The 23,464-nt window shown below is 42.2% G+C and overlaps 1 protein-coding gene across 24 annotated transcripts in view; it reads left to right on the top strand.

Moving 5' to 3' along the window:
• The window catches only part of LOC132453835 (ankyrin-2-like), a 90,389-nt gene that overhangs the window by 43,941 nt on the left and 22,984 nt on the right, over nucleotides 1-23,464 (top strand). For 12 of the 24 annotated variants that reach the window (XM_060046829.1, XM_060046838.1, XM_060046832.1 and 9 more), the window contains 24 exons: nucleotides 2,342-2,440; nucleotides 3,898-3,996; nucleotides 4,216-4,413; nucleotides 4,802-4,900; nucleotides 5,904-6,002; nucleotides 6,132-6,230; nucleotides 7,039-7,137; nucleotides 7,229-7,301; nucleotides 7,735-7,888; nucleotides 8,292-8,364; nucleotides 8,484-8,587; nucleotides 9,037-9,072; nucleotides 9,694-9,918; nucleotides 10,331-10,429; nucleotides 11,494-11,648; nucleotides 12,003-12,214; nucleotides 12,294-12,492; nucleotides 12,630-12,726; nucleotides 13,154-13,382; nucleotides 13,483-13,608; nucleotides 13,707-13,829; nucleotides 13,984-14,016; nucleotides 14,203-14,224; nucleotides 16,550-23,446. In XM_060046829.1, the coding sequence (XP_059902812.1) occupies nucleotides 2,342-2,440; nucleotides 3,898-3,996; nucleotides 4,216-4,413; nucleotides 4,802-4,900; nucleotides 5,904-6,002; nucleotides 6,132-6,230; nucleotides 7,039-7,137; nucleotides 7,229-7,301; nucleotides 7,735-7,888; nucleotides 8,292-8,364; nucleotides 8,484-8,587; nucleotides 9,037-9,072; nucleotides 9,694-9,918; nucleotides 10,331-10,429; nucleotides 11,494-11,648; nucleotides 12,003-12,214; nucleotides 12,294-12,492; nucleotides 12,630-12,726; nucleotides 13,154-13,382; nucleotides 13,483-13,608; nucleotides 13,707-13,829; nucleotides 13,984-14,016; nucleotides 14,203-14,224; nucleotides 16,550-23,446 (9,649 nt within the window). The remainder of the gene's footprint in view (nucleotides 1-2,341; nucleotides 2,441-3,897; nucleotides 3,997-4,215; nucleotides 4,414-4,801; nucleotides 4,901-5,903; nucleotides 6,003-6,131; nucleotides 6,231-7,038; nucleotides 7,138-7,228; nucleotides 7,302-7,734; nucleotides 7,889-8,291; nucleotides 8,365-8,483; nucleotides 8,588-9,036; nucleotides 9,073-9,693; nucleotides 9,919-10,330; nucleotides 10,430-11,493; nucleotides 11,649-12,002; nucleotides 12,215-12,293; nucleotides 12,493-12,629; nucleotides 12,727-13,153; nucleotides 13,383-13,482; nucleotides 13,609-13,706; nucleotides 13,830-13,983; nucleotides 14,017-14,202; nucleotides 14,225-16,549; nucleotides 23,447-23,464) is intronic. The other 12 variants (XM_060046852.1, XM_060046851.1, XM_060046850.1 and 9 more) reach the window with 5 other exon arrangements.

Raw genomic sequence — 23,464 nt, 5'->3', positions numbered from 1 at the left:
AGTCCACCACGGTAACATAACTCCAAGCCATTGTTAATGCAAACAGTACTCCTGGCCACCAAGGTACAGAACCCCAACCTATTGTTAAAGGTCCCATGACATGCCACCAGGTGTGAGTGTGATTAGCCGTTACAAGCCGTTTTGAAACACGTAGACATGTGGACACGCCCACTTGTGATGTCAGAAGAGCCCGATTTTCAAAACGGCTTGTAATGGCTAATCACACTCACACCTGGTGGCATGTCATGAGACCTTTAATACAAACACTATTCCACCAAGGTACCATAACCCCAACCCATTGTTACAGTTTTTCTCAATCGTTTAAACACGTTTTCTGAAACTATAGCTCAATTTCTCAACAAACACAAACCTGAGAAGAGTTAATTATTTTGTCAAAACTCCACAAATTCTCCTCCAAACTGATTTTTTTCACCAAACAGTAAACACAGCTATCAAATTAATATCTCTTAGAGAGCATCAATTAAACACTGGTGTGATAAATTCAAAACACTTGCATCAAAATACTATTTACATTTGTTTTGGCTTCATGAGGCCATGAGGATACAATTCATATTTGTATCCATCCAATGAGCTCCAATGGGCTAAGCTCACAATCTCAGCTTCCGAGAGTTATATTGTACATCTATAGTTGATACTGCAACATTGTTCTGACAATAAACCAATGTTACCTAGTATTTTGGCAAATTACAGTAGAGTAATGCACTGATAGGTAAAATGAAAAACACGACAGTGAGAAAATGTTTAGACTGTCTTTCGCAGGATGTAATGATGAAATCAGTGCACTTGTACAAAAAGGAAACGAAGCAAATATTTATTTATTATTGTAATGCAGTAAAATGTTCAGCTGAACTGACTGCATAAAAAGCCTTTCGTAAGCCAACAAAAAATAAAAATAAGAATATAAATGAGGTGAAACAGATCTACATGTAAATTAGTCTGTATCCCAACTCCGATCGTGATCAGGCCAGAGGACCATATCTACAACACAGTAGAGCTCACCTGAGGCATCTTTTATGCTCTGACACATGATTGAAGAGCTTTACCAGTTGAGATTGAACAGGTGAGAAGTGAGTTACCCTGCGTTCACACCAAAAGATGCATTTGCTGCCCGAACGCGTTGACGCCGAAGTTTTGCGGCGCAGCAAATCAAGTTTTGCGGCGCAGCAAAAGTTTTGCGGCGCAGCAAAGGTTTTGACGCGCAGCAAAAGTTTTGCTGCGCGAGAAGTTTCGCGGCACGGCAAGTTTCGCGGCACGGCAAGTTTTGCCTGCTGTGCTTCTGAATTCATTCACAACCATGGCCGACATTACGAGCATTGCATGTCTTTACCTGTTGTGGAAGAGGGAGAGACGTCGGAATGCCCGTCGTTTATGGGTTCATGAGACCATTCGGAGCCTGGAAGGCTGGTGCTGCCTGGCACCCAACTGGGGTTTGTTTGGGGTTGTTATTCTAGCCCTTTAGCATACTCATAGTTTAGTTTAACTGTAAACACAACTACACTACAGAATGCTGATTTGTGGGGTTTTTCGAGTTACTAAATAAATGTAACGGTAGTGAACTCTAGGTCACTCCAAGGGAGTAACACTGATTGGCTGTTACGGCATGTCACTCAGTGGCAACGCTGTTGAACGCTGATTGGCTGTCATCACGCGTTTGCTGCCGAAAAGTTGAAATATTTCAACTCGAGCAGCATTTGACGCGCCGCAAAATACGTGAACACGCCCGACGCCCGTGGCCGGCAGCGGGCACGGGCATGCCGCGCTGCAAATCAGATTTTGCCGCGCCGCAAATCAAATTTTGCTGCCGGTTTTCTCGGCAGCAAGTGCTGCGGCAGCAAAGCAGCAACGCGTCTCTACATTCACTTTGAATGGGATCGTGCCGCGCGTCAACTTTTTGCATCTTTTGGTGAACGCAGGGTTAGACTTATTGGTAATTAGTTGTTGTATTTTGAAGGCCGGTGTTTCCAGGTCAACCAAGTGTGCTACATGATGAGATTTGTGCTTAGAGTTTTTCAAAAATGTGATTTAGAATTTCTATATATGTGAAAACAGTGGAATTGTGCTTATAGTTTGGAGTCTTGTAGTTGATACATGAGCTTCAAGTTTTCAGAATTGTGTGCATAGTTCAATTTTTTGTGTGTATACAATCGAGAAAAACTGTAATACAAACACCACTGCTGTCCACCAGGCTAGATTAAACACTTTTAATTCAAACACTACTGATGGCCACCAAGATAACTGTAATGTATGGACATACGTTTGTAACATAAACAGGAAGGCTTTGAGAAACATAACATCCTGGATTTGAATGTACCTTCTGCAGAAAGGATTCACTCCTCTCCACGTGGCAGCTAAATATGGAAGCCTTGATGTGGCAAAACTCCTGCTTCAACGGAGAGCTCTGCCTGACGATGCAGGGAAGGTGAGCTGGAGACATACTCAACCTATGCACGACTCATTATCACAGCCTATAGTAATCGTAGGGGGAGCTTGAGACATTCACAACCTATGCACTGTTTATCATAGCCTATAGTAACAGGAGGGTGAGTCTTTTCCTGACGTCTTTGTTATTGGGTGGATTGAAGAAGCTAGATCCCAAACAGACATCGGGCCCTATTTTAACAGTCTGAAACGGAAGTGAGAAGCGCCAAACGCAAGTAGCTTTGGGGGCGGTTCCAGGCGATGTTGCTATTATACCGGCGGATAAATGACTCTTGCGCCCAACGCAAATCTAAAGAGGGTTGCCCTGAAGTAGCCTAATTACCCGTAGGAGTAGTTTGGGCGTAACGTGCAATAAACCAATGAGAGTGCCATCTCCCATCTCCTTTAAGAGCCATGAGCTCATTTGAATCTGACAAGTTTATATTTTTCGCGTTTGCAGTCTCCAATGAGACAGATGCATGACCACATGAATTTCAAACTACAAATGGCTCAGTTTATGGCCAAATAATATGGCCTAATTCACACATGGAATAGCGTTTTCTTTTACAACTTCAGAAATACTAAGTCCTGAAATAAATTTCAGCAAAGAAAAAGTAACATACATATGATATGCGGTACCTGTGGTTCTATTTAATGATATACGCAATACATTAACAAACATTGTTTCTAACCAGTATTGTATGCATTATCGTTATCGACTTGTGTTCCTAATATGCATGTGTCCTCCGTTAATATACATTGCCATGGACTGTATTATGCGTTACGTGTTTAGTTTGCGTGTGTTTAAACAGATGGACGCACACACGCGCGCCCGCATTCATTAATTATTTTCCACATACACACACGCATTCATTCATTCTTTTTAACACTCACTCTTGGTTAAACAATGTTTTCTCACGATCAAATACTCATCAATCCTAAAAGTTAGGGGCTTGTACACAATGTCTGTGTCAAGAAAATATGTGTTTGCTGCAGATGCATTGATTTAAAAGTACAACTTATAACCGCTGTATCAGCTGTTCTTTCCCAAATAATTTACCAAGAATGTGTGGCTACTAGGTAGATGAGAAAAGCAAAGTGTATGCGCGAGGTGCACAAACAACATTATGCATGCGCCCTTAAAACAGCATCTGCACCACATGCCACTGACTTTAAACCAGGTATTTCCTGGTTTGTGCCGCAATCGTTTTCTGAAACTGCAAAATAGCACCAGGGAACGTTTGCGCCAGAACACGCCTCCTCCTTTCGCTGAACCGCCCCTTAGGGCGCAGGATCATTCCCTAATCTAGCGACCGCTCCTGTGGAGGGAAAATAACGCTCCGCGCCAGTTGCAAACTAGCAACGACACATGCGTCGGTGTAGAAGGTAAATTTCGCTGGATGCAAGACAGGGCCCATCTTCTCTGTGTTCAATCCACCAACATGTTTCCCTCTGCAGAACGGCCTGACCCCTCTGCATGTAGCAGCTCACTATGACAACCAGCCGGTGGCGCTGCTGCTGCTGGATAAAGGGGCGTCCCCTCACGCCACAGCCAAGGTGACAAACACACACACTCAATGTACTGTTGGACGGGATCTACATCTGTATATTTTGTTCAGCATATGCTTTTAATGTTATCATGAGTAACCTACATCTTTTCTTTGCATGTGAAATATTTCTGAAAAATCTAAAACGTTGTACAGAAATAAAGAATAGCAGTCGTATGGCCCAAGGATCAATGCTTAAAGGAATGACTGACTGTTCTCCGTGATCCAGAACGGCTACACCCCGCTGCACATCGCAGCCAAGAAGAAACAGACGGCCATAGCGCTGGCCCTGCTGCAGTACGGGGCCGAGACCAAGGTCTTGACCAAGCAGGGGGTCAGTCCTCTGCACCTGGCCGCCCAGGAGGGCCACGCAGACATGGTGGGCCTGCTGCTCGGGAAGGGAGCGCACGTCAACGCACCCACTAAGGTGACACACACACATCTGTTATATCAGACCGACACAGACACACATACAAGCACACACAGACACACACGCACACACACACACACACATCTGTTATATCAGACTGACACAGACACACGCGAACACACACACGCACACACACACACACACACACACATACAAACACATACAAGAACACAAAGACACACACGCACACACACACACACACACACACACACATGTTTTACCATTTATAGACAGCTTGTGATTGATTCTTCTGATCTCTTGTGTGTGTGTGTGTGTGTGTGTGTGTGTGTGTGTGTGTGTGTGTGTGTGTGTGTGTGTGTGTGTGTGTGTGTGTGTGTGTGTGTGTGTGTGTGTGTGTGTGTGTGTGTGTGTGTGTGTTCTTTAGAGTGGACTCACTCCTCTCCACCTCTCAGCCCAGGAGGACAGAGTGAGCGCAGCAGAAGTGCTCGCTAAGCATGAGGCCCACCTGGATCAACAAACTAAGGTACAACACAGTAGTGGTGGGACAGAATATCCATGCGGCCATATATCGTCGCCCTTCTTCGTGAAATACGAGCATCGACACTTTTTCTTTTGCATTTTTATGCTTTATGCCTGAAGAGTTAGACAGAAAATATTGCCCCAAATATCGATATTTTAATTAATAAAATAAGGCGCTCTGAACAGATTTCCCTGCTCCTCGGGGTGGCGCTCAGCACAGGATTGAAGGAACCTTGAACCTTGAAAAGAAGTTAACCAACCAAAAACTAGTAACTGAAAAACTCGGTTTGGACTATGAATTAAGACTGAAATCCAGCACTTTACCTTATCATAGTCATTAGGTTCATCGTAAGACATATATCGTGATGTATCGTTATAGGATTGTCTAACAATATATAGATTATTATAGAATCGCAGAATTATTTTTGTTTGAATGAAAATCCATGCATACAAATACAAATACAGGCCAGTTCATCCCGTTCTTATTCACTGTTGGTTAACAGATCCATTTAATTCAGTGTTGTTGGCATAATGATACAATGTTCACGTTGGACTTTGTCCGTGTGTTTTTTCATTCTTTCTTATAACTGGACCCGTGATTATAATGAAATATGGTCCATTTTGGATTCATTCTATGGACGCGTATCTTCGAATGCAGACAGGAATCCTATTTTCCAGGCTATTCCCGAACGGCTTGTTGGCTCACATGCATGCTTGCTCCAGCCAATAGAATTCAAACAAGTTTAAGCTTTCCACAGGTGAAAAGGTGGAAAGAAACTGTATGCCCAATTCATACACATACTGTTTTTACGTGCGCCGTGTGGGATCCATGTAAGAATTTGACCAGCAACCTACCAGTATAAAAACAAAAAGCTGTCAAAAGAAAAGGATTCATCTTTTAATAGCATTTGTTTATCAACAAGTAGCTAAGATATTAAAGGACAATCATTGAATTCTACTCAGGTGTGTTAGATCATAACTTTATGTGTTTCACATTTCGTTCCCAGCTTGGATATACCCCTCTGATAGTGGCCTGTCACTATGGAAACACCAAGATGGTCAACTTCCTTTTACAGCAAGGGGCAAGCGTCAATAGCAAAACTAAGGTAGGATTCAGTATTTCACAAATCTGTGGAAAAGATAATAAGTTTGAGTATTTCTGACAACACACACATGTTTAAACATTACATTTCTGTATAAATTAAATAGAGTGTTATTTTGTGCTTTCTCTGCAGAACGGTTACACACCACTCCACCAGGCAGCTCAACAAGGGAACACACACATCATCAATGTGTTACTACAGAATGGGGCCAAACCCAACACCACCACTCTGGTAAGAAAACCCTCCCAGCCTTCAATAGTGTATAGCTATTAAAACTATCACTTACTACATACGCAGTATGTTTGTCTTATGAACCATTAAGCTACACTGAACTGGCTTGACAGATTTGCATTTCCATCACAACAGGGCTACCCTTTTGAAGGTGTGTCTTTGAAGTTGTTTTGGATTTAAACGTGGTAATATGCCTTAATACACGCCAGTGTTGGTGGATGTGACAAACTCTTGTCTGAAGAGTGGTTGGTTTTGATGTTTGCGTCCGAGAGAGGGCTACACTTTCCGGACACTTATAGAATAACACCAAGGTGTCTGGCACATTTCATATACAACATCGTCCATTGTAATGCACATACACAACCACAGGACTAAGAAAGTATCACAAAGTTGCTGTGGGCAGTAGCCATCTGGGTAACATGCTCTCCTCCTTCCAAGATCCTTTAAATCTCATAGGGTTGAATTTGAGCTAAAACAGGGGGTTAAAACTTCTTCTCTTGAGTCGATGACAATACAACTCATAGACTTGTAAACTATTTTGTTTAATAATATAGCCTACTGTAAGATTTGTTATGTTAACTAAGGTATTAATTTTAACATTACTAATATATAAATAAGTACCTTAGTCAACATGAACAACATTAGTAAATGATAACTAGACCATTAGTTAACTGTTAGGTAGTTGTTCGTTAATAGTTATTTAATGCTTATTACTGCAATTACTAATGCTAATTAATGGTGAATTATTGTACCCTTATTGTGAAGTGTACCCCAAACTATAAGAGTTGTTCCTCTCTGTTTGTGTCAGAATGGAAACACGGCTCTGTCCATCGCTCAACGGCTAGGGTACATCTCCGTCGTGGATACCCTCAAGGTCATCACCGAGGAGGTCATCACCACGACAACCGTAAGTGCATTCAGTCTGGGTGGTTATGTATAACATGGGCCTGGAAGTTATATTCACAGAAATATATTCTTCGTCCGCTTTCTAATTTCAGACGGTGACAGAGAAACACAAGCTTAATGTTCCGGAAACCATGACAGAGATTCTAGATGTGTCGGATGAAGAAGGTGAGTACTTCCAAAAGTCAAGACTAAATTAGTGTTCTCCGTACGGATCATTTTTCAGATAATAATCACAATGTGAGCATGGCATGTGATTGCAGCCAAAAACGGGTTGCAAAGGCTCAAATGTCTTTGCTCAATAACATACCAAATTCTTAGTTTGTTGTCTGATTAGTCACTTAGATCCAAAATGAAAGGACAATAGGTTCCACATGGAAAAATCACAAGGTTAGAGCTGTCCATTGGAACCACAATGTTTAAATGGTTCAACATATGCTTTTAATGTTATCATGAGTAACCTACATCCTCTTTTGCTTTCTAACCTCCAAGTAAACGGAAGAGAGAATGTCCGAATGCCGAATTGATGAATATCTCTTCTCTCTCTTCTCCCTCTCTCTCTCTTTCTCCCTCCCTCTCCCATTGTGTGCCATCTCTCCAGGTGAGGACACGATGACGGGTGATGGCAGTGAGTACCTGAGAGCCGAGGACCTCAGGGAGCTGGGGGATGACTCTCTGCCAGGACACTACTTAGACGGCTTCAGCTACATGAGCCACAACCTGGACAGGTGGGGGTTCAGCCAGAGAACACAGATGTACGCAGACAGACACACACGCACACGCACATGGCCCAACCAGGCACACACATGCAAAACATGCAGACACACGTGCAGGCACAAACATGCACACACACAAACACACACAGAATCAGAATTGCTTTTATTACATCTTATTAAGTACGAAGAGTACAATTATTGTGCTTCGTTCCTCTACAGCCACATAGCAGCAACAATACAATATAAAGTAAATAGATAGTTAAAAAAAAGATGTACAAATAAGTAAACGCACCCATGCACAAACGTGCAGACACACACGACACACCCTAACACACACACACACACACACACACACACATATACGTATTCCAGTGGGAACAAGGTGGCCCGCCGTCAGTTCTGAAGTGTAACTTTAATGTGTTCATCTGATCTTATTCCATAGGCCCAACCAGAACCCAAACCAACATTACCAAAGAGAGGGGCTTCTCATAGAGGATATGCTCTCAAGCCACCAGGTACTGAAATGCTCTTCCTGTGCTGTGCCTTCTCATCAGAGCACATGAGTTGAATAAGACCAAGAATAGATTCCTTCCCTGAAAATGGTTCTGCTGACAATGTGGTTCCTGGCCTCTAGGTGGCGTCTTTGTCAAGAGAGAATGATAAGGACTCTTTCCGCCTGAGCTGGGGAACCGAGCACCTTGATAACGTGGTGCTATCATCCAGCCTGCTGCATTCTGGGTTAGTCCACGCACACACACACACACACACACACACACGCACACACACACACACACACACACGTACACGCACACACAAATGCATGCACACGTACGCACGTGTGTACACTTGGATATGCACAAGAGCCGGATCACAAAATTGCAAGTACACATTGATGCACCCCTCCTTCAATACGCAGCATGTTTCAGTGTCACACCTCACACAGATATGAGCACTGTGTCATTTACTTTGATTAATTCAGTCCTTCATTGTCCCCTCTCTCGTCCACACATAATGTGTGTGTCCTTCCCTCTCTCTTGTTGGTTGGTCTCATGCGGCTCCTGTTGTGCCTCCTCTCTGTCCACTCCTGTCCTCTCCGTGCCGTCCTCTCCATGCTGTCCTCTCTGTGGTGTGGTCTCTGTGCTGTCCTGTGTGTTGTGGTGGTGTTTGGCTGTGTTCTCCGCCTCTAGCCGCTCTTCCCCGTGCCTAGACCATGACAACAGCAGGTGACTCTCCCCACCCTGGACGTCCCTTTCTGTTCATCCGCTCCCCTGAACTTCCTTACAGAAGTCACATGCATGTTTTGTCTTTAATTATTAATATAATTTAATAACCATAATATCATATTATATAGTGTATAATACAACTGGGAAAATCGTATCTGGTGAACAACAATGATGTGAATCTCTTATCAAGCATCAGTATTCCCAACAAAGTAATCTTCCCTCCCTACTTGTAACAAATTGGTGTAAATATAACTGTCTGGAATGACAAGAGAATGCTGTTTCATCAGTCGTCTGCCTGCAGTGACTACTGCTCTTATCTGCATGGAGACCCATCCAATTTGAAGATATTAACACATTGTTAAAATACGTATTTGTTGACCCGAATTGAGAACAGCATTGTATATTATATAATGACAACGCACAAATAGAGTTAAAAAGAAATAAAATCAATGATAAAGAATACAATAGTGTAATATACACCATATCATCATGTCCCCATTGCTGTAACTGCTGTAGATTAACAGAAGTATTCCAATATGACATTCTGTCCCAATTCTGCAGCCCTCAACCACCCTGTTGTTTCTATGTTAACATCTAATGTATCATGTCCCGTCTCTTCAGCTTCCTGGTCAGTTTCATGGTTGACGCAAGGGGAGGGGCCATGCGCGGTTGCCGTCACAACGGCCTGCGCATCATAGTGCCTCCCAGAAAGTGTTCTGCACCGACGCGGGTGACCTGCAGGCTGGTGAAGAGACACCGTCTGGCCTCCATGCCCCCCATGGTGGAGGGGGAGGGGTTGGCCGGGCGCATCATAGAAGTGGGCCCGACCGGGGCCCAGTTCCTGGGGTAAGGCTGTGCTGTGTTGTGGACAGAAACTTACATTCAGAATATAGGATTATTGTGTGCGTCGAGGACAAGCGATCCCACGCCGGGTCTCTGAGAGGCTGCTTAGTGCGAGTCTGCTAAGATGAAGTAGGAAAGATAGGTGGACTTTCCAGAGCTGAGTTGACCACCCACGCAAACCAACTGCTACAAAATGCTCACAAAGCATAAAAAGATTTCAGCAATGACTTATTTATTTATAGTTAATGTACAAAGATAAAATCTGAATATGAACAGTCCGTGACAAAATTACACAAATTAACAAATATCAGTCATTTGACTTCATGCTTTGTTCCTGTTCTCGTGATATAGAGTGCATGGATGTGTGGGTTCATGTTCTTTCCTGAATTTCCTCTACCTGCTGCGTATGGATCAGTAAGCTCCACCTCCCCACGGCTCCGCCCCCTCTTAACGAGGGCGAGAGCCTGGTCAGTCGCATCCTGCAGCTGGGTCCTCCAGGGACCAAGTTTCTCGGGTATGGCTGCCTGCTTGAGGCCCGCAGAACCCCATGGCATTCTGGTTACCCCTTCCCTTTAATTTTTTTATTTTGTCCCCTACAAGGAGTTGATCCTTGTTTCCCAGATTGTGTTCCTTTATTTTGATCCACATGTTTTGCTTTATCTATATAACTTATACAACAATGTATAACAATAGAAGTCATTTTCTTTGTACTGATAACAACTTCTCAAAGTACTCCATGTTAGTTTTGAATTCCCAGGTAATTAGAGGTTGCCGTTTTCTAGCTATGAGCATATAACAGAGAAAGGCCACAATATTTTATCAAAATAAAATCCGCAAAATAGTACATTTACAACAAACATTGTGTCTTAATTTCTCTTCAAAACAATACATTACAGCAACAGAAAGATATTTATAGGACAGAGATCAAGGGACGTTTTGTTTGTATTCCATTCATTTGACTTTAGCTGAATGTCTTCTGTGTTATTTTTCTTGATGCTGGACATAGAGGAGGCCTTATTTCGATATAATAACCTCGTACCTCAAGGGTTTACTTTGTATTTGCCTCTAGTAGTGGCCATGTATGACTTCAAATTGTTCACATTTATTTTATTTTTTATTTATTTTTTTGCATCGTTATAAGCACGGCACAAAGATAATGGACTCGGCTCTGTGTAAAATACCATACCATACTGATTCAAAGAATTGAGAGCTTGTTTATGATGCAGGGTCTAATATAAAAACAGACCGCCGCACAGAATGCTTTCATTGAAATATTCACCCGACCAAAAATAACCATGGCTTCGTAATAGGCTTGATAAATTGTGAACAAAGTAAAGTAATTAATGCAAATATTGCCTTATTCACTATGCTACGTTTTTCACCTTGCCTAATTTCTATTTTAAATAAATGAATAAATAGTGTATGGCCACTTTGTACATGGAGCAGAGTTCAATCCCTAGTGAGTTTCATCGTCTTTTACTCCAGTTATTGTTTGCTCTTCCCCTGCACTTCGGATAAATTCCTTCACCTCACCCACTTCCATACTCCTCTTCCCTTCTTCAAACTGTTGGATGGTAGGCCTGTTATCGTGGAGATCCCCCACTTTGCTGCCCTGCGTGGGACGGAGAGGGAGCTAGTGATTCTGAGGAGCGAGACGGGGGAGAACTGGAGAGAGCACCACTGTGATTACACCGAGGAAGAGCTCAACCAGATCCTGAACGGCATGGACGAGGGTGAGGGAGGTGGTGGAGCCTGTTTACAAGAAATCCCTGTATGCACACGTACATACAGGTTTCAGTTTGGTACCACACCCATGTTTTAATCAATCTGAAAGAATGGGCAGAGACCTTTGGTGTTTTTTTAATTATTTGGATAATTTCATGAATGATGTTGAACAATATAATTGCACGGGATAGGAATTGCAGTATCAGTAAAAAGTATGCGCAGCACTGCATAATTTCAGATACTGAGCACGTGACTTGACAACACTCAATATAAATTGTATAAATATGCAAAATATTTTTCATTTGAAACACCATTTTAATCTAGTAATTGCTGGATGACTCATCTATGGTCTCTCTGTGTAGAGCTGGACTCACCAGAGGAACTGGAGAAGAAGAGAATATGCCGCATCATTACCAGGGACTTCCCCCAGTACTTTGCAGTGGTGTCGCGGATCAAACAGGACAGTCATCTGATTGGCCCAGAGGGCGGGGTGTTGAGCAGTACTCTGGTGCCCCAGGTCCAGGCTGTGTTTCCAGAGGGAGCCCTCACCAAGAAGATAAGAGTTGGACTACAGGTGAATGACTCAACAAACCCACGCTCACCAAGACTTTGTCATGTGTTTGTATTGAAACCAATGTTGCCTTGCATCATAGGCCCAGCCAATTGGTCTGGAGTTAGTGAGGAAGATCCTGGGCAACAAGGCCACGTTCAGCCCTATCGTCACGCTGGAACCCCGGAGGAGGAAGTTCCACAAACCAATCACCATGACGATCCCTGTTCCCAAAAGCTCAAACAACGATGGGACTACCACTGGGGAAACGCCCACCCTGCGTTTGCTGTGCAGTATTACCGGTAATGCCTGTCCAGATTCAAAGATTACATCACTTTTTAACAGTTTCAATGTACTAAAATGGTATTGAGGTTTTCGTAGAAGAGTATATCATTCTATGTTGATATATTTCTTAGTTTACCTGGTGTTCATGTTGCAGGTGGAACCACACCTGCCCAGTGGGAAGACATCACCGGCTCCACTCCACTCACATTTGTAAACCAATGTGTGTCCTTCACCACAAATGTCTCTGCCAGGTAATCCCTCACAACTCTCACCCCTATGCATTGCCCTCTTATTAAACCGCTTTTAAACAACAACGTGGATTACATTTGAGCTGATTAACTCAATTCAACTTTTACATAGATGAAAAAAAATAATAATAATGAAAAGAATATAACACTCTTTATAGCTTTATAGCTTTATTGGAAAATAATGTATGAGGTGGGTAAAGGCCGATGTTGCTAACCACCACTGAAGGACATTATTTTACCATAAGCCTTGCGTTGTCTTTTCTTTTAGTAATCTATCTCATGTCCACCTCAAACTTTGGTTCATGCTTATCTCTCTCTCTCTCTCTCTCTCTCTCTCTCTCTCTCTCTCTCTCTCTCTCTCTCTCTCTCTCTCTCTCTCTCTCTCTCTCTCTCTCTCTCTCTCTCTCTCTCTCTCGCTGTGTCCCCGTAGGTTCTGGCTGATAGACTGCCGGCAGGTGCAGGAGTCGGTGAATTTCTGTTCCCAGCTCTACAGGGAGATCATCTGTGTTCCTTACATGGCCAAGTTCGTCATCTTCGCCAAGACGCTGGATCCCATCGAGGCGCGGCTCCGCTGCTTCTGCATGACGGATGACAAGATGGACAAGACCCTGGAGCAGCAGGAGAACTTCACAGAGGTGGCCCGCAGCCGAGACGTGGAGGTAGGGAGGGCTGTAAGGTTGGGAATACCTCCAGATGGAGCTAACAATGGTTTATTAACGACGGCAGCAAGATCATTCAAATGTTTGTTTTTTTATGTAGGTTCTGGAGGGAAAACCTATATTTGCTGACTGTTTTGGAAACCTGGTTCCTCTTACGAAGAGTGGACAGCACCATTCATTCAGCTTTTTTGCCTTCAAGGAAAACCGGCTTGCCTTGTTTATTAAAGTAAGCGTTAATTTTTTATCGCCGCTTCAACTGGTCTCAATAGATGACAGACCATTTGTGTTGTTATTGGATTCAAAAGTTGTACAATTGATCTGCAGATTCGGGACACAGCCCAGGAGCCTTGCGGCCGTTTGTCCTTCACCAAGGACCCACGCACGTATCGCACACTGAACCATAACGCAATCTGTAATCTCAACATCACACTCCCAACATACTGCAAGGTCAGAACTACCATCGTACATTGGTGAACTTGTGTTTATTCATGCATGGGTTTATAATGTGAATACACAGTAATATAGACAATATTTACCTTTGTTACTGATGGCATCATCACAGTGATTTGGATTGAACTGTTTCCTCTGCTCCCCTCCTCAGGAGTCGGATTCTGATCAAGATGCTGATGATGAGGTAAATAGTTTGATATGTGGTTAATACATCAGAGTGTAGGTGAACCCCATTTAAGATACATTCGAACCATATGAGATAAAAAAATGAGTTTTAGGAAGCTTGGGCCATGTTATCCCCTTGGTTACAACTAAGATCATGTAAAAGTAATTGGAGCTGGAACTAACCAAAATGTTGTTTTTTTTGCAGAGTGAGAAGAGTGACAAGAAATGTGAGTAAATATTACCCTTTAATCTCACAGGTAATGTTTGACAAAACAAGTTAATATGAGGTGGTGAGATTACAATATACCACACCTATATAAAAGAAAATTTTGTTTATATATATATTTTCCATATATATATATAGTGTATCATATATAGGTAAGGTATGTGCCAAGATTGTAATGTTTAACATAGTGTAATGACAAATGAATGGATGCTGCTAAATAATGCTACTAACAAATGAAAAACTCTGACCGCTCTGCTATGGCTGTATTGGATTCTGCTCCAAACCCCCATTCTTCCCCTTTCCTCATTCAACAGCACAAATAATGGCCGTATAGGGATTACATAATTTACCGAAAATAATCAATATGCAAATCAAACAGAGCAATTATAACGAATAATAAATATCGGAAAAAGTATTCCCTTTGGCCATTAATTGTTCTTGCCAATCAGCTTTCAGTCACTGGACAGCAAGATTATAACAAACATTTCTAACAAAATCCCTGACAAAAATGACATTGTGACATATTTTGTAAATGCATGTCTGGAAGGGTTTCATGGTTCATCCAGCATCCTTCATTCATCCTAACCCATTCATCATCTATCCTTTTGATCAGTAACAATACCATTCAATATATAAACCTAACCTTATAATTATTATAAGCATTTGCATGTAAGGCAAATTTAGGAATATTTGACTCAAAGGAGAATTCCGGTATTTTGAACATTGAGCCCCCTTTCTGGTTTGTCTAGGATGAAGTAGAGTGGTTGACACCGACATTTTTACGATTAGTCCTGTCTCGGGTATTTGGCTCATTTCGAATCGCCCCTGTCTGCTTCACAATGGCTGGCTACGGGCATTCACAAACCTGTCCTTAAAACAACCCTAAATGTTCATTTTCAGAAATGTGAAACTCACCGAGTGGTTAGTGCTGTTCGTTGATGTTCCAAATCAAGTATCGTAGCGAATTACAGTTTCTGTCGTGTTTTATTTAGCATTTTTTAAATCCATTGATTTCTGTTGGAAGACTCATTGCTCGTTGACCGGAAACGGAAAGGGGGGTTGGTTGTAGTCTTTTCGCTCGGCTCTAGCCCTACTGTTGAACCGGAAAACCGAGCGAAAAGACTTCAACCAGCCCCCCTTTCCGTTTCCGGTTTCCGTCCGGTTTCCGTTTCAATGGATTTACAAAATGCCAAATAAAACAGGACAGAAACTGTATTTCGCTACGATATTTGATTAGGAACATCACAAACACCACTAACCACTCGGTGAGTTTCACATTTCTGTGTAAACAAACGGTTAGTGTGGTTTTAAGGACAGGTTTGTGAATGCCCGTAGCCAGCCATTGTGAAGCAGGCAGGGGCGATTCGAAATGAGCCAAATACCCGAGACCAACATTTTGGTGTCAACCACTCTATTTCATCCTAGACAAACCAGAAATAGGGCTCAATGTGCTAAATACTGGAATTGTCCTTTAAATGGGATAGTTGTATTTTCTTCTCATAATTGCACTTTGTCTTCAAACATAAGTTTTTCGTACCTTTCTTTGACTGAACTGATAATATTTTTGGTTTGCAAAGAAATCCCGGGAGTCCATGTATGCATTTAACCTGGTATGATATTTGAAACTAGTACAATTACATACAACGCACAAATGCAAGCCAATGGTGAATGCTACAGCATTTGGCTTGATAATGTTCTTGAAGATCTGTATCTTGTCTCCAAGAACTTGCTGTATTATTTTGAGAAAGAGGCCACAGAAGGCAGAGGAAATAAATTGAGATCAATTTGCATTATAACAGATCTGCTTTCCAATTAAACAAATCTTCACCAGTCCTGATTTTGATGCGTTGATTACAAATCGAGGTATCCCTAATTTATACCACAATGTTTTTTTTGTTTTTTTTAAGAAGACATGTATATTCATATAACACCAATCTTGAGATGTTTCCTGTCTGTCATCCTTTCTTCTTGTCTATTTGTTTCACCTCAAGGTTCATGTGTTTTATTCTGGTTCTCGGGATTCTAACTTGTATTTTTAAACATGTAGTCAAACATAGGAGATAGGTTTTCCTTGCCGATATCCTACCTTTTATGTTACTCCTCTGCTTCGCTTAAGCCCCTCCCTAAACCAACTGCATCTGGAACACTTTGTCACATATTGTCCTTCTCAAGTGACCTTTCAGTCTTCATCTAATGAACTGAACTCTGAACTGAAGATACTTTTTATGCCACTGCTTTGACCACAATTTTCCGATGTCTCTCTTTTTCCTACTTAATTTCTCCCCTGCGTTCTTGCCCTCCTTTGTTACATTTTTTCCAATGAAAGATGATGAAACTGAATCCACTGAGACATTCTCCTTTCAAACAAATCACCCTGTTGACCCAGCTACACTCGCAAGCCCCGATCTCCTTTCAGACGTGTTTGAGATAAAACATGATCTCATTAAGATGTCATCTATATTGACAACACAAGAAATTGACCATCAGACCTCAACCAATAGAGACAGAATAGCGGCAAACAGTCTTGAGAAGATAGTGGTGGGAGAACATTTCAAGAAAAGTGAACAATATAATGAGAAACAGGACAGGAGCAAGGTTGTTCAACATTCTGTAGAAGGTGTGGAGTGGGTGGTAATCTCAGACTCAAGGGTGGATGCATTAATTGAGACAAAACCCTTATCTAAAAGTGTTACAGAAGTCATGGACATGTCAGGCACTACTTCATTCCGGAGCAGCGAAATTGACCAGGGCCGTGAAAAGCTACCTATTGCCATTATGTCTTCTAAAGATGACCTCATTCAGGACAGGGTTGAACAAATGGGGCTGAAGTCTGATGGCAAGAGGCGCCCTCCAGATATCAAAAAACCTATCCGTAGGAAACTTAAAGAAAGGGATCAATCGGGATGCAGCAGTTCTGAGGGAGAGATGGAAAGAATGGGCTCTGAGGAGTCTCTGGATGGGGATATAATACTGGCCGAGACTGGCCTGGCACGAAGCGTATCCATGGAGCCTCCGACATCTCCTTTCATTGTTGAAACACCAATAGGATCAATCAAAGAAAGGGTTAAAGCCTTACAGAAAATGGTGCACGAAGAGGAAGAATTAAAAAGTACACAACCATCAGTCCCACATGGAAAACCAATGATTTCCACAGAGAGGATGGAGTCAGACATGCCGGAACTTCCTAAAATCCCAAAATCGCCCAAATCCCCCAGGTCGCAGACAGAAAGATTAGAGGAGACTATGTCTGTTAGAGAATTGATGAAAGCATTCCAGACTGGACAGGATCCTTCAAAGAACAAAACCGGCCTTTTTGAACACAAAGCCATAGCTGTTACAACTAGCTCAACTTTGAATGTCTCAAGAGAGGACTCTGAGGAATCACAAGATACGTCAAGCTTTTCTCATGTGGAGGCAGACACAAATGTGGATGCACGTCAAGTGCAGTACAATAATGGATTTGTTAGTCTAAGCAGTGACCATAAGCCATGTGAAGACATGCAGATAAGCCCTGATCGCAGACCCTCAGAAGATTTCAGTGCAGACATAAAGGCTGAGCTGGAGGAAAGTCCAGAGTATCAATTGTTCAAGCAGACAACAAGAGTGATGGATGGTAAAGATCAGCTTGATACACCTGACGTCGTAGTTGAATCGAATGCATTCCAGGAAACTGCACAGAGCACGGATAACCATGTAAGTGATGAGAGTACCAAACATCATGGGCCATCAGACATTAATGAAAAGAAAGCCTACTATTCAGAGAAAATTGAGGATGACGATATGGAGAAGGAAAAGTCAACAAAATACTCTGTAATAGATACAGTGGAGCCACATCTCCAACAAGTTCATGTAGAAAGGAAAGTATCATACAAGACAGCCACAGCCGCGAAGGATATGTCGGGTCTGTTGTCTGTTCTGAACAGTGATCTGGACCATTACCTAGAGGAAAGACCTGCAGACTACGTGTCAGAAGGGGCAAAAGAAAAAGCAGAACAAACAGGGAGCAGTCCCAAAGATACCACGTCAGTATCTATGAATTTGGTAGAGGAACCACAATTCAAAGAGACTCGTATTGAAAGAACCATTTTTAATAAACCATCTACACAAGTGAAAGATATGACTGGAATGTTGACCCTTCTAAACTCTGACTTGGAGCAATTTCTAGCAGGCAGGCCAGTAATTGCTCATCAGCCAGAGCAGGATGTTATCCAGGAGACATTTGATCAGGTTATTCTTATCAAAAAGAATTATCGGGGAGACACCCTAAAATTATCGTGGGAGGAACAAGATGCAACAGATACAAAGACAGGCCTAATACATAATGTTGATTTAGAGGATAGAACTACTTCAGCAGCAGAAATAACAAAAATAGAACAGAGCGGTGACTTAGAGGAGAGTCATGGAAACAGGGTTGTTGACGATGTAGGGGTCGAAGTGTTTCGGTCAGCTTCAGTGGAGCAGATAGCTTTCCAGGAGGTACGCATTGAGAAAAACATCTGCCATCGCCAATCTCCAACAGAGAAGGACATGTCAGGCATGCTGTCATTGCTCAGTGAGGACTTGGACCAACATGCAAATGAGACACCAGTGGTTGGTAGGCAGCCAGAACTGGATGGTACCCAGGACATATTTGAACAGGTTATTGTTGTCCTAAAGAATCGTCGGGGAGATAACCTTGAATATTCATGTGAGGATAAAGATACAACACAGGAAAAAGCAGTAGTAGATGGTGTTGATTTAGAGGACAAGACTACTTCAGCAACAGTTCAAATAACAGAAATTGTAGAGAGTACTGAAAAGGGTCGTGGAAATAAACCTGATGATGTAGAAGTCAAAGCGTCAGCTTCAGTAGAGGAAATAGCATTCCAGGAGATACGCATTGAGAAAAACATCTCCCATCGCCAATCTCCAACAGAGAAGGACATGTCAGGCATGCTGTCATTGCTCAGTGAGGACTTGGACCAACATGCAAATGAGACACCAGTGGTTGGTAGGCAGCCAGAACTGGATGGTACCCAGGACATATTTGAACAGGTTATTGTTGTCCTAAAGAATCGTCGGGGAGATAACCTTGAATATTCATGTGAGGATAAAGATACAACACAGGAAAAAGCAGTAGTAGATGGTGTTGATTTAGAGGACAAGACTACTTCAGCAACAGTTCAAATAACAGAAATTGTAGAGAGTACTGAAAAGGGTCGTCGAAATAAACCTGATGATGTAGAAGTCAAAGCGTCAGCTTCAGTAGAGGAAATAGCATTCCAGGAGGTACGCATTGAGAAAAACATCTCCAATCTCCAATCTCCTAAACAGAAGGATATGTCAGGCATACTGTCATTGCTCATTGAGGACCTCAACCAACATGTACATGAGACACCATTGGTTGTGAGTCAGCCAGAAGAGGAAAGTACCCAGGAGATACTTGAACAAGTCATCCTCCCTCAAAAGAGTCATCAGAGAGGCAACCAAAAATTGTCTTTTGAGAATAATGATGCAACAGAGGAAAATACAGGCCTTGTACATAGAGTTGATTTAGAGGATATAACTACTTCAATAGCAGAAATAACACAGAAAGTAGTGAGTAATGTCCTAGAGGAGGGTCATGAAACCATGGTTTATGATGATGTAGGGGTCAAAGTGTTTGTGTCAGCTTCTGTGGAGCAAATAGCATTCAAGGAAGTAAGCATTGAGAAAAACATCTCCCATCGCCAATCTCCAACAGAGAATGACATGTCAGGCATGCTGTCATTGCTCAGTGAGGACTTGGACCAACATGCAAATGAGACACCAGTGGTTGGTAGCCAGTCAGAAGAGGATAGTATCCAGGACACATTTGAACAGGTTATTGTTGTCCTAAAGAATCGTGGGGGAGATAAGCTTGAATATTCATGTGAGGATAACGATACAACACAGGAAAAAGCAATAGTAGATGGTGTTGGTTTAGAGGATAAGACTTCTTCAGCATCAGTTGAAATAACAGAAATTGAAGAGAGTGGTGAAAAGGGTCGTGGAAATACACTTGATGATGTAGAGGTCAAAGCGTTTTCATCGGCCTCTGTGGAGGAAATAGCATTCCAGGAGGTACGCATTCAGAAAAACATCTCCCATTGCCAATCTCCAACAGATAAGGACATGTCAGGCATGCTGTCATTTCTCAGTGAGGACTTGGACCAACAGATATATGAGCGACCAGTGGTAGAGAAGCACCCAGAAGAGGATAGTACCAAGGAGATAATTGAACAAGTCATCCTCCCTCAAAAGAATTATGGTAGAGACACTCTTCAATTATCTTGTCAGGATGAGAATGCAACCGGTGAAAAGATAGAAGTTGTAGACAGTGTTGATTTAGGAGATATAACTACTTCAGCAACAGTTGAAATGACACAAATAGAAGTGAGTGAAGAGTGTCATGAAATATCCACTGATGATGTAGAGGTCAAAGCATTGCTGTCCGCTTCAGAAGAGGAAATAGCATTCCAGGAAGTACGCATTGAGAAAAATATCTCCCATGGCAAATCTCCAACAGAAAACGATATGTCAGGCATGCTGTCATTACACAGTGAGGACTTGGATAAAGAGATCAAGGAGGCCCCAGTAATCAAGATGCTACCATCAGAGGAGCTCATCAAAGAAACATTTGAAGAAATAATCCTAGTCCAAAAGGTCCATCATCGGGACATTAAATCATCTGGGGAAGGTGATGATTGCTCAATAACAAATGAGAAAATACTATTAGAAGATAGACTTGAACAAGAAGATGATGCAGTTTCCAAAGAAGACACACAAGGGGATTACAGTGACGCAGAGCCTTCTCCTTACCATCCTGTAACAGATTATTACCAAGAAAATGACCCTGAGCACAAATCCTCAATAGAAAATACTATTATGTCAGAAGACAAGAAAAAACAGAAAGATGAATATTCTTCATCAGAGGTAAATCTTGAAACTACAGCCATCACAATGCTACATTCCAGGGACTTATGTGAAGTCATCAGTGGGCAACAATCATGCTTGACAATAGTTGATAGTGAGGAAGGCCGGGAAGACCCTCAGGAGATACCATGCCATTTGGAAATGCCACAAAGACCTGTAGACCTGCACACTCTAGTCCTGGGTGGCTCAGACAGACGTCCTTCAAACAGAGACTCACTAGAGTCAAGTCCTGTCATGGAGGACAAGTCATCAACAAACTCGCCCGATTCAATAGAGGCGAGCCCCTCGAGAGAATCTCCTTGCCCAGACTCTCTAGAAGGTAGTCCAACTCACCAAAACGACACACAGACAATTTCCGGTAACACAGTGGTCTATGAAGACTATTCCTCCCAACTCAAAGCCTGCTTTGGTTATGAAAGATCTATTGACAAAGACGATAACTGGCAGGAAAATAAACCAATAACCCAACAACTGGAATCCGAAATACATTCGTTGCCGCTAAAGACACTTGATGAAGACAGGACAAGCTCTGATGGCAAAGTCTTGGAACATCTTTCAAAAGACATGGATGAAAACTCCCCTGTTGAAGCTAATGAAGAAGAGGATAATGTCACCAGTAGACAATTTACCCCAGAAGAGGAAATGTTTAAGATGGCATCAAAGATTAAAACCTTTGAGGAAATGGAACTGGAGACCACAATCACAGTTGGTGATAAATCTGCAGAATCTTGCACCTTATTGGAAACTGAATGTGAAAATGTGGTGGAAAATAGAGCTTTGCAAAAAGAATTTGAAGAGAAACAAGAGCAAGTCCCTGAAGAATGTACTACAGAGAGCACACCTGAGGTAGATGAGCATAGTGTTGATCATGATGCAGAGGTTTCCTCAGTAGATGGTTTAAGTTCTACTTGTGTAGCTCGTAATTTAGAAGAGGAAGAGAAGGTACGTACAAATAATATTGAGCTAGTAGCTAAGAAGTCATTTTTGGAAAACCTATCCGACCAGGGGTATGATCAACGTAATATTGTGCCTTGGAGTCAAAGCCAAGGAAGGAAAGAAGATGAAGTACAATATGATGGTGCAGCCATTAATTCACGAGTTGAAGCAGAGGGCAATCATATTTTAAGCCCTGCAGAAGAGAGAAAAAACCCTGACTCACCTGGTTGTACACCACATGAAGATGGAGCCCCTAACCCCTTTCAATTTCAGGAAGGTAAACTCTTTGAGATGACACGGGGGGGTGCTGTAGACATGACAAGTAGAAGCTGTGAAGGAGAGGAATATTCCTTCTTTCACATAGAAAATCCTGTTGATGGGGTTTTTTCAGTAATGGCAGAAGATTACTACACTTTGTCTGAAGAAGCACCTGAGTCACAGAGTGCTACTGATAATGTCCCTATTCCAAAATGTAGGACATCCATTACAACCATGGTAGACATTTCAGAGAGTAAACATCTACCTTTAGAAACCATTAATACATCCATAGATGTTGAATTGGGATCTCAACCTGCTCTGAAAAGTCTAACCGCAGTCCAAAGTGAAGATGCAAACCCAAAATCCTCTCTAGACTACCTGGACTCTACTATAGCGGATTTGCGATCGGCCACTTCCACAGTCACCCGCTCAGTATACTCAGAGCAAAGCCCTGATTCCTCAGATTCCTCTGCTGAGGATGAGGATGAGGATGAGGAACTGAGCTCTGTCATCGAGATGCCATCTACAACCAATACTAAAGCAGAATCGGACATCCCAGCTAATGAACTAAATAAGGAAGACAGCAAATCCAAAATGCCTGTAAAAGTGCCACTGATGTCGTCGTTGGACTATGGTCAAAGATGCAACGTTGAGAAACTGGCCAATGACAAATGCAGAACTAGGTCTGAGGCTGACAATGGTACAAATAAAGATTACAAAAAAGTAGAAAGATGTAATTCAGATAATAATTATGAAGTGTCCAGTCCATCTATTAAAGCTAAGCATGAACCAGAAGAGCACTCCTTTGACCAATCTTTTGAAGACAACAAAGTGCAAATACTTTCGGCTGGAATGGCCTCTGTTAGTTCTTCAGTGGATATCGAGGATATGAACAGTGTGGATAACAAAAGTCCAGATTCAGTCATCTTCAGATATGATAGCTCTTCCTTGCAGAGCTCAAATCCCGGTGCCAAACCTTTACCCAGTGTACCTTCTGCAACAGAGGATGTTTTTGAATCCAGGCCCGTGTGGGATGATACAGTGGAAACTCAAATGCAGAGAATCGGCGATGATGAATCTCCAGAGTATAAGCAAGGTATAACCAGGTCTTAAT

Source organism: Gadus macrocephalus, chromosome 3 (assembly GCF_031168955.1).
Source record: "Gadus macrocephalus chromosome 3, ASM3116895v1".
Classification (NCBI taxonomy): Eukaryota; Metazoa; Chordata; class Actinopteri; order Gadiformes; family Gadidae; genus Gadus; species Gadus macrocephalus.
Note: the sequence above shows the minus strand (reverse complement) of the source record. Positions and strands in the feature narration are given on the sequence as shown.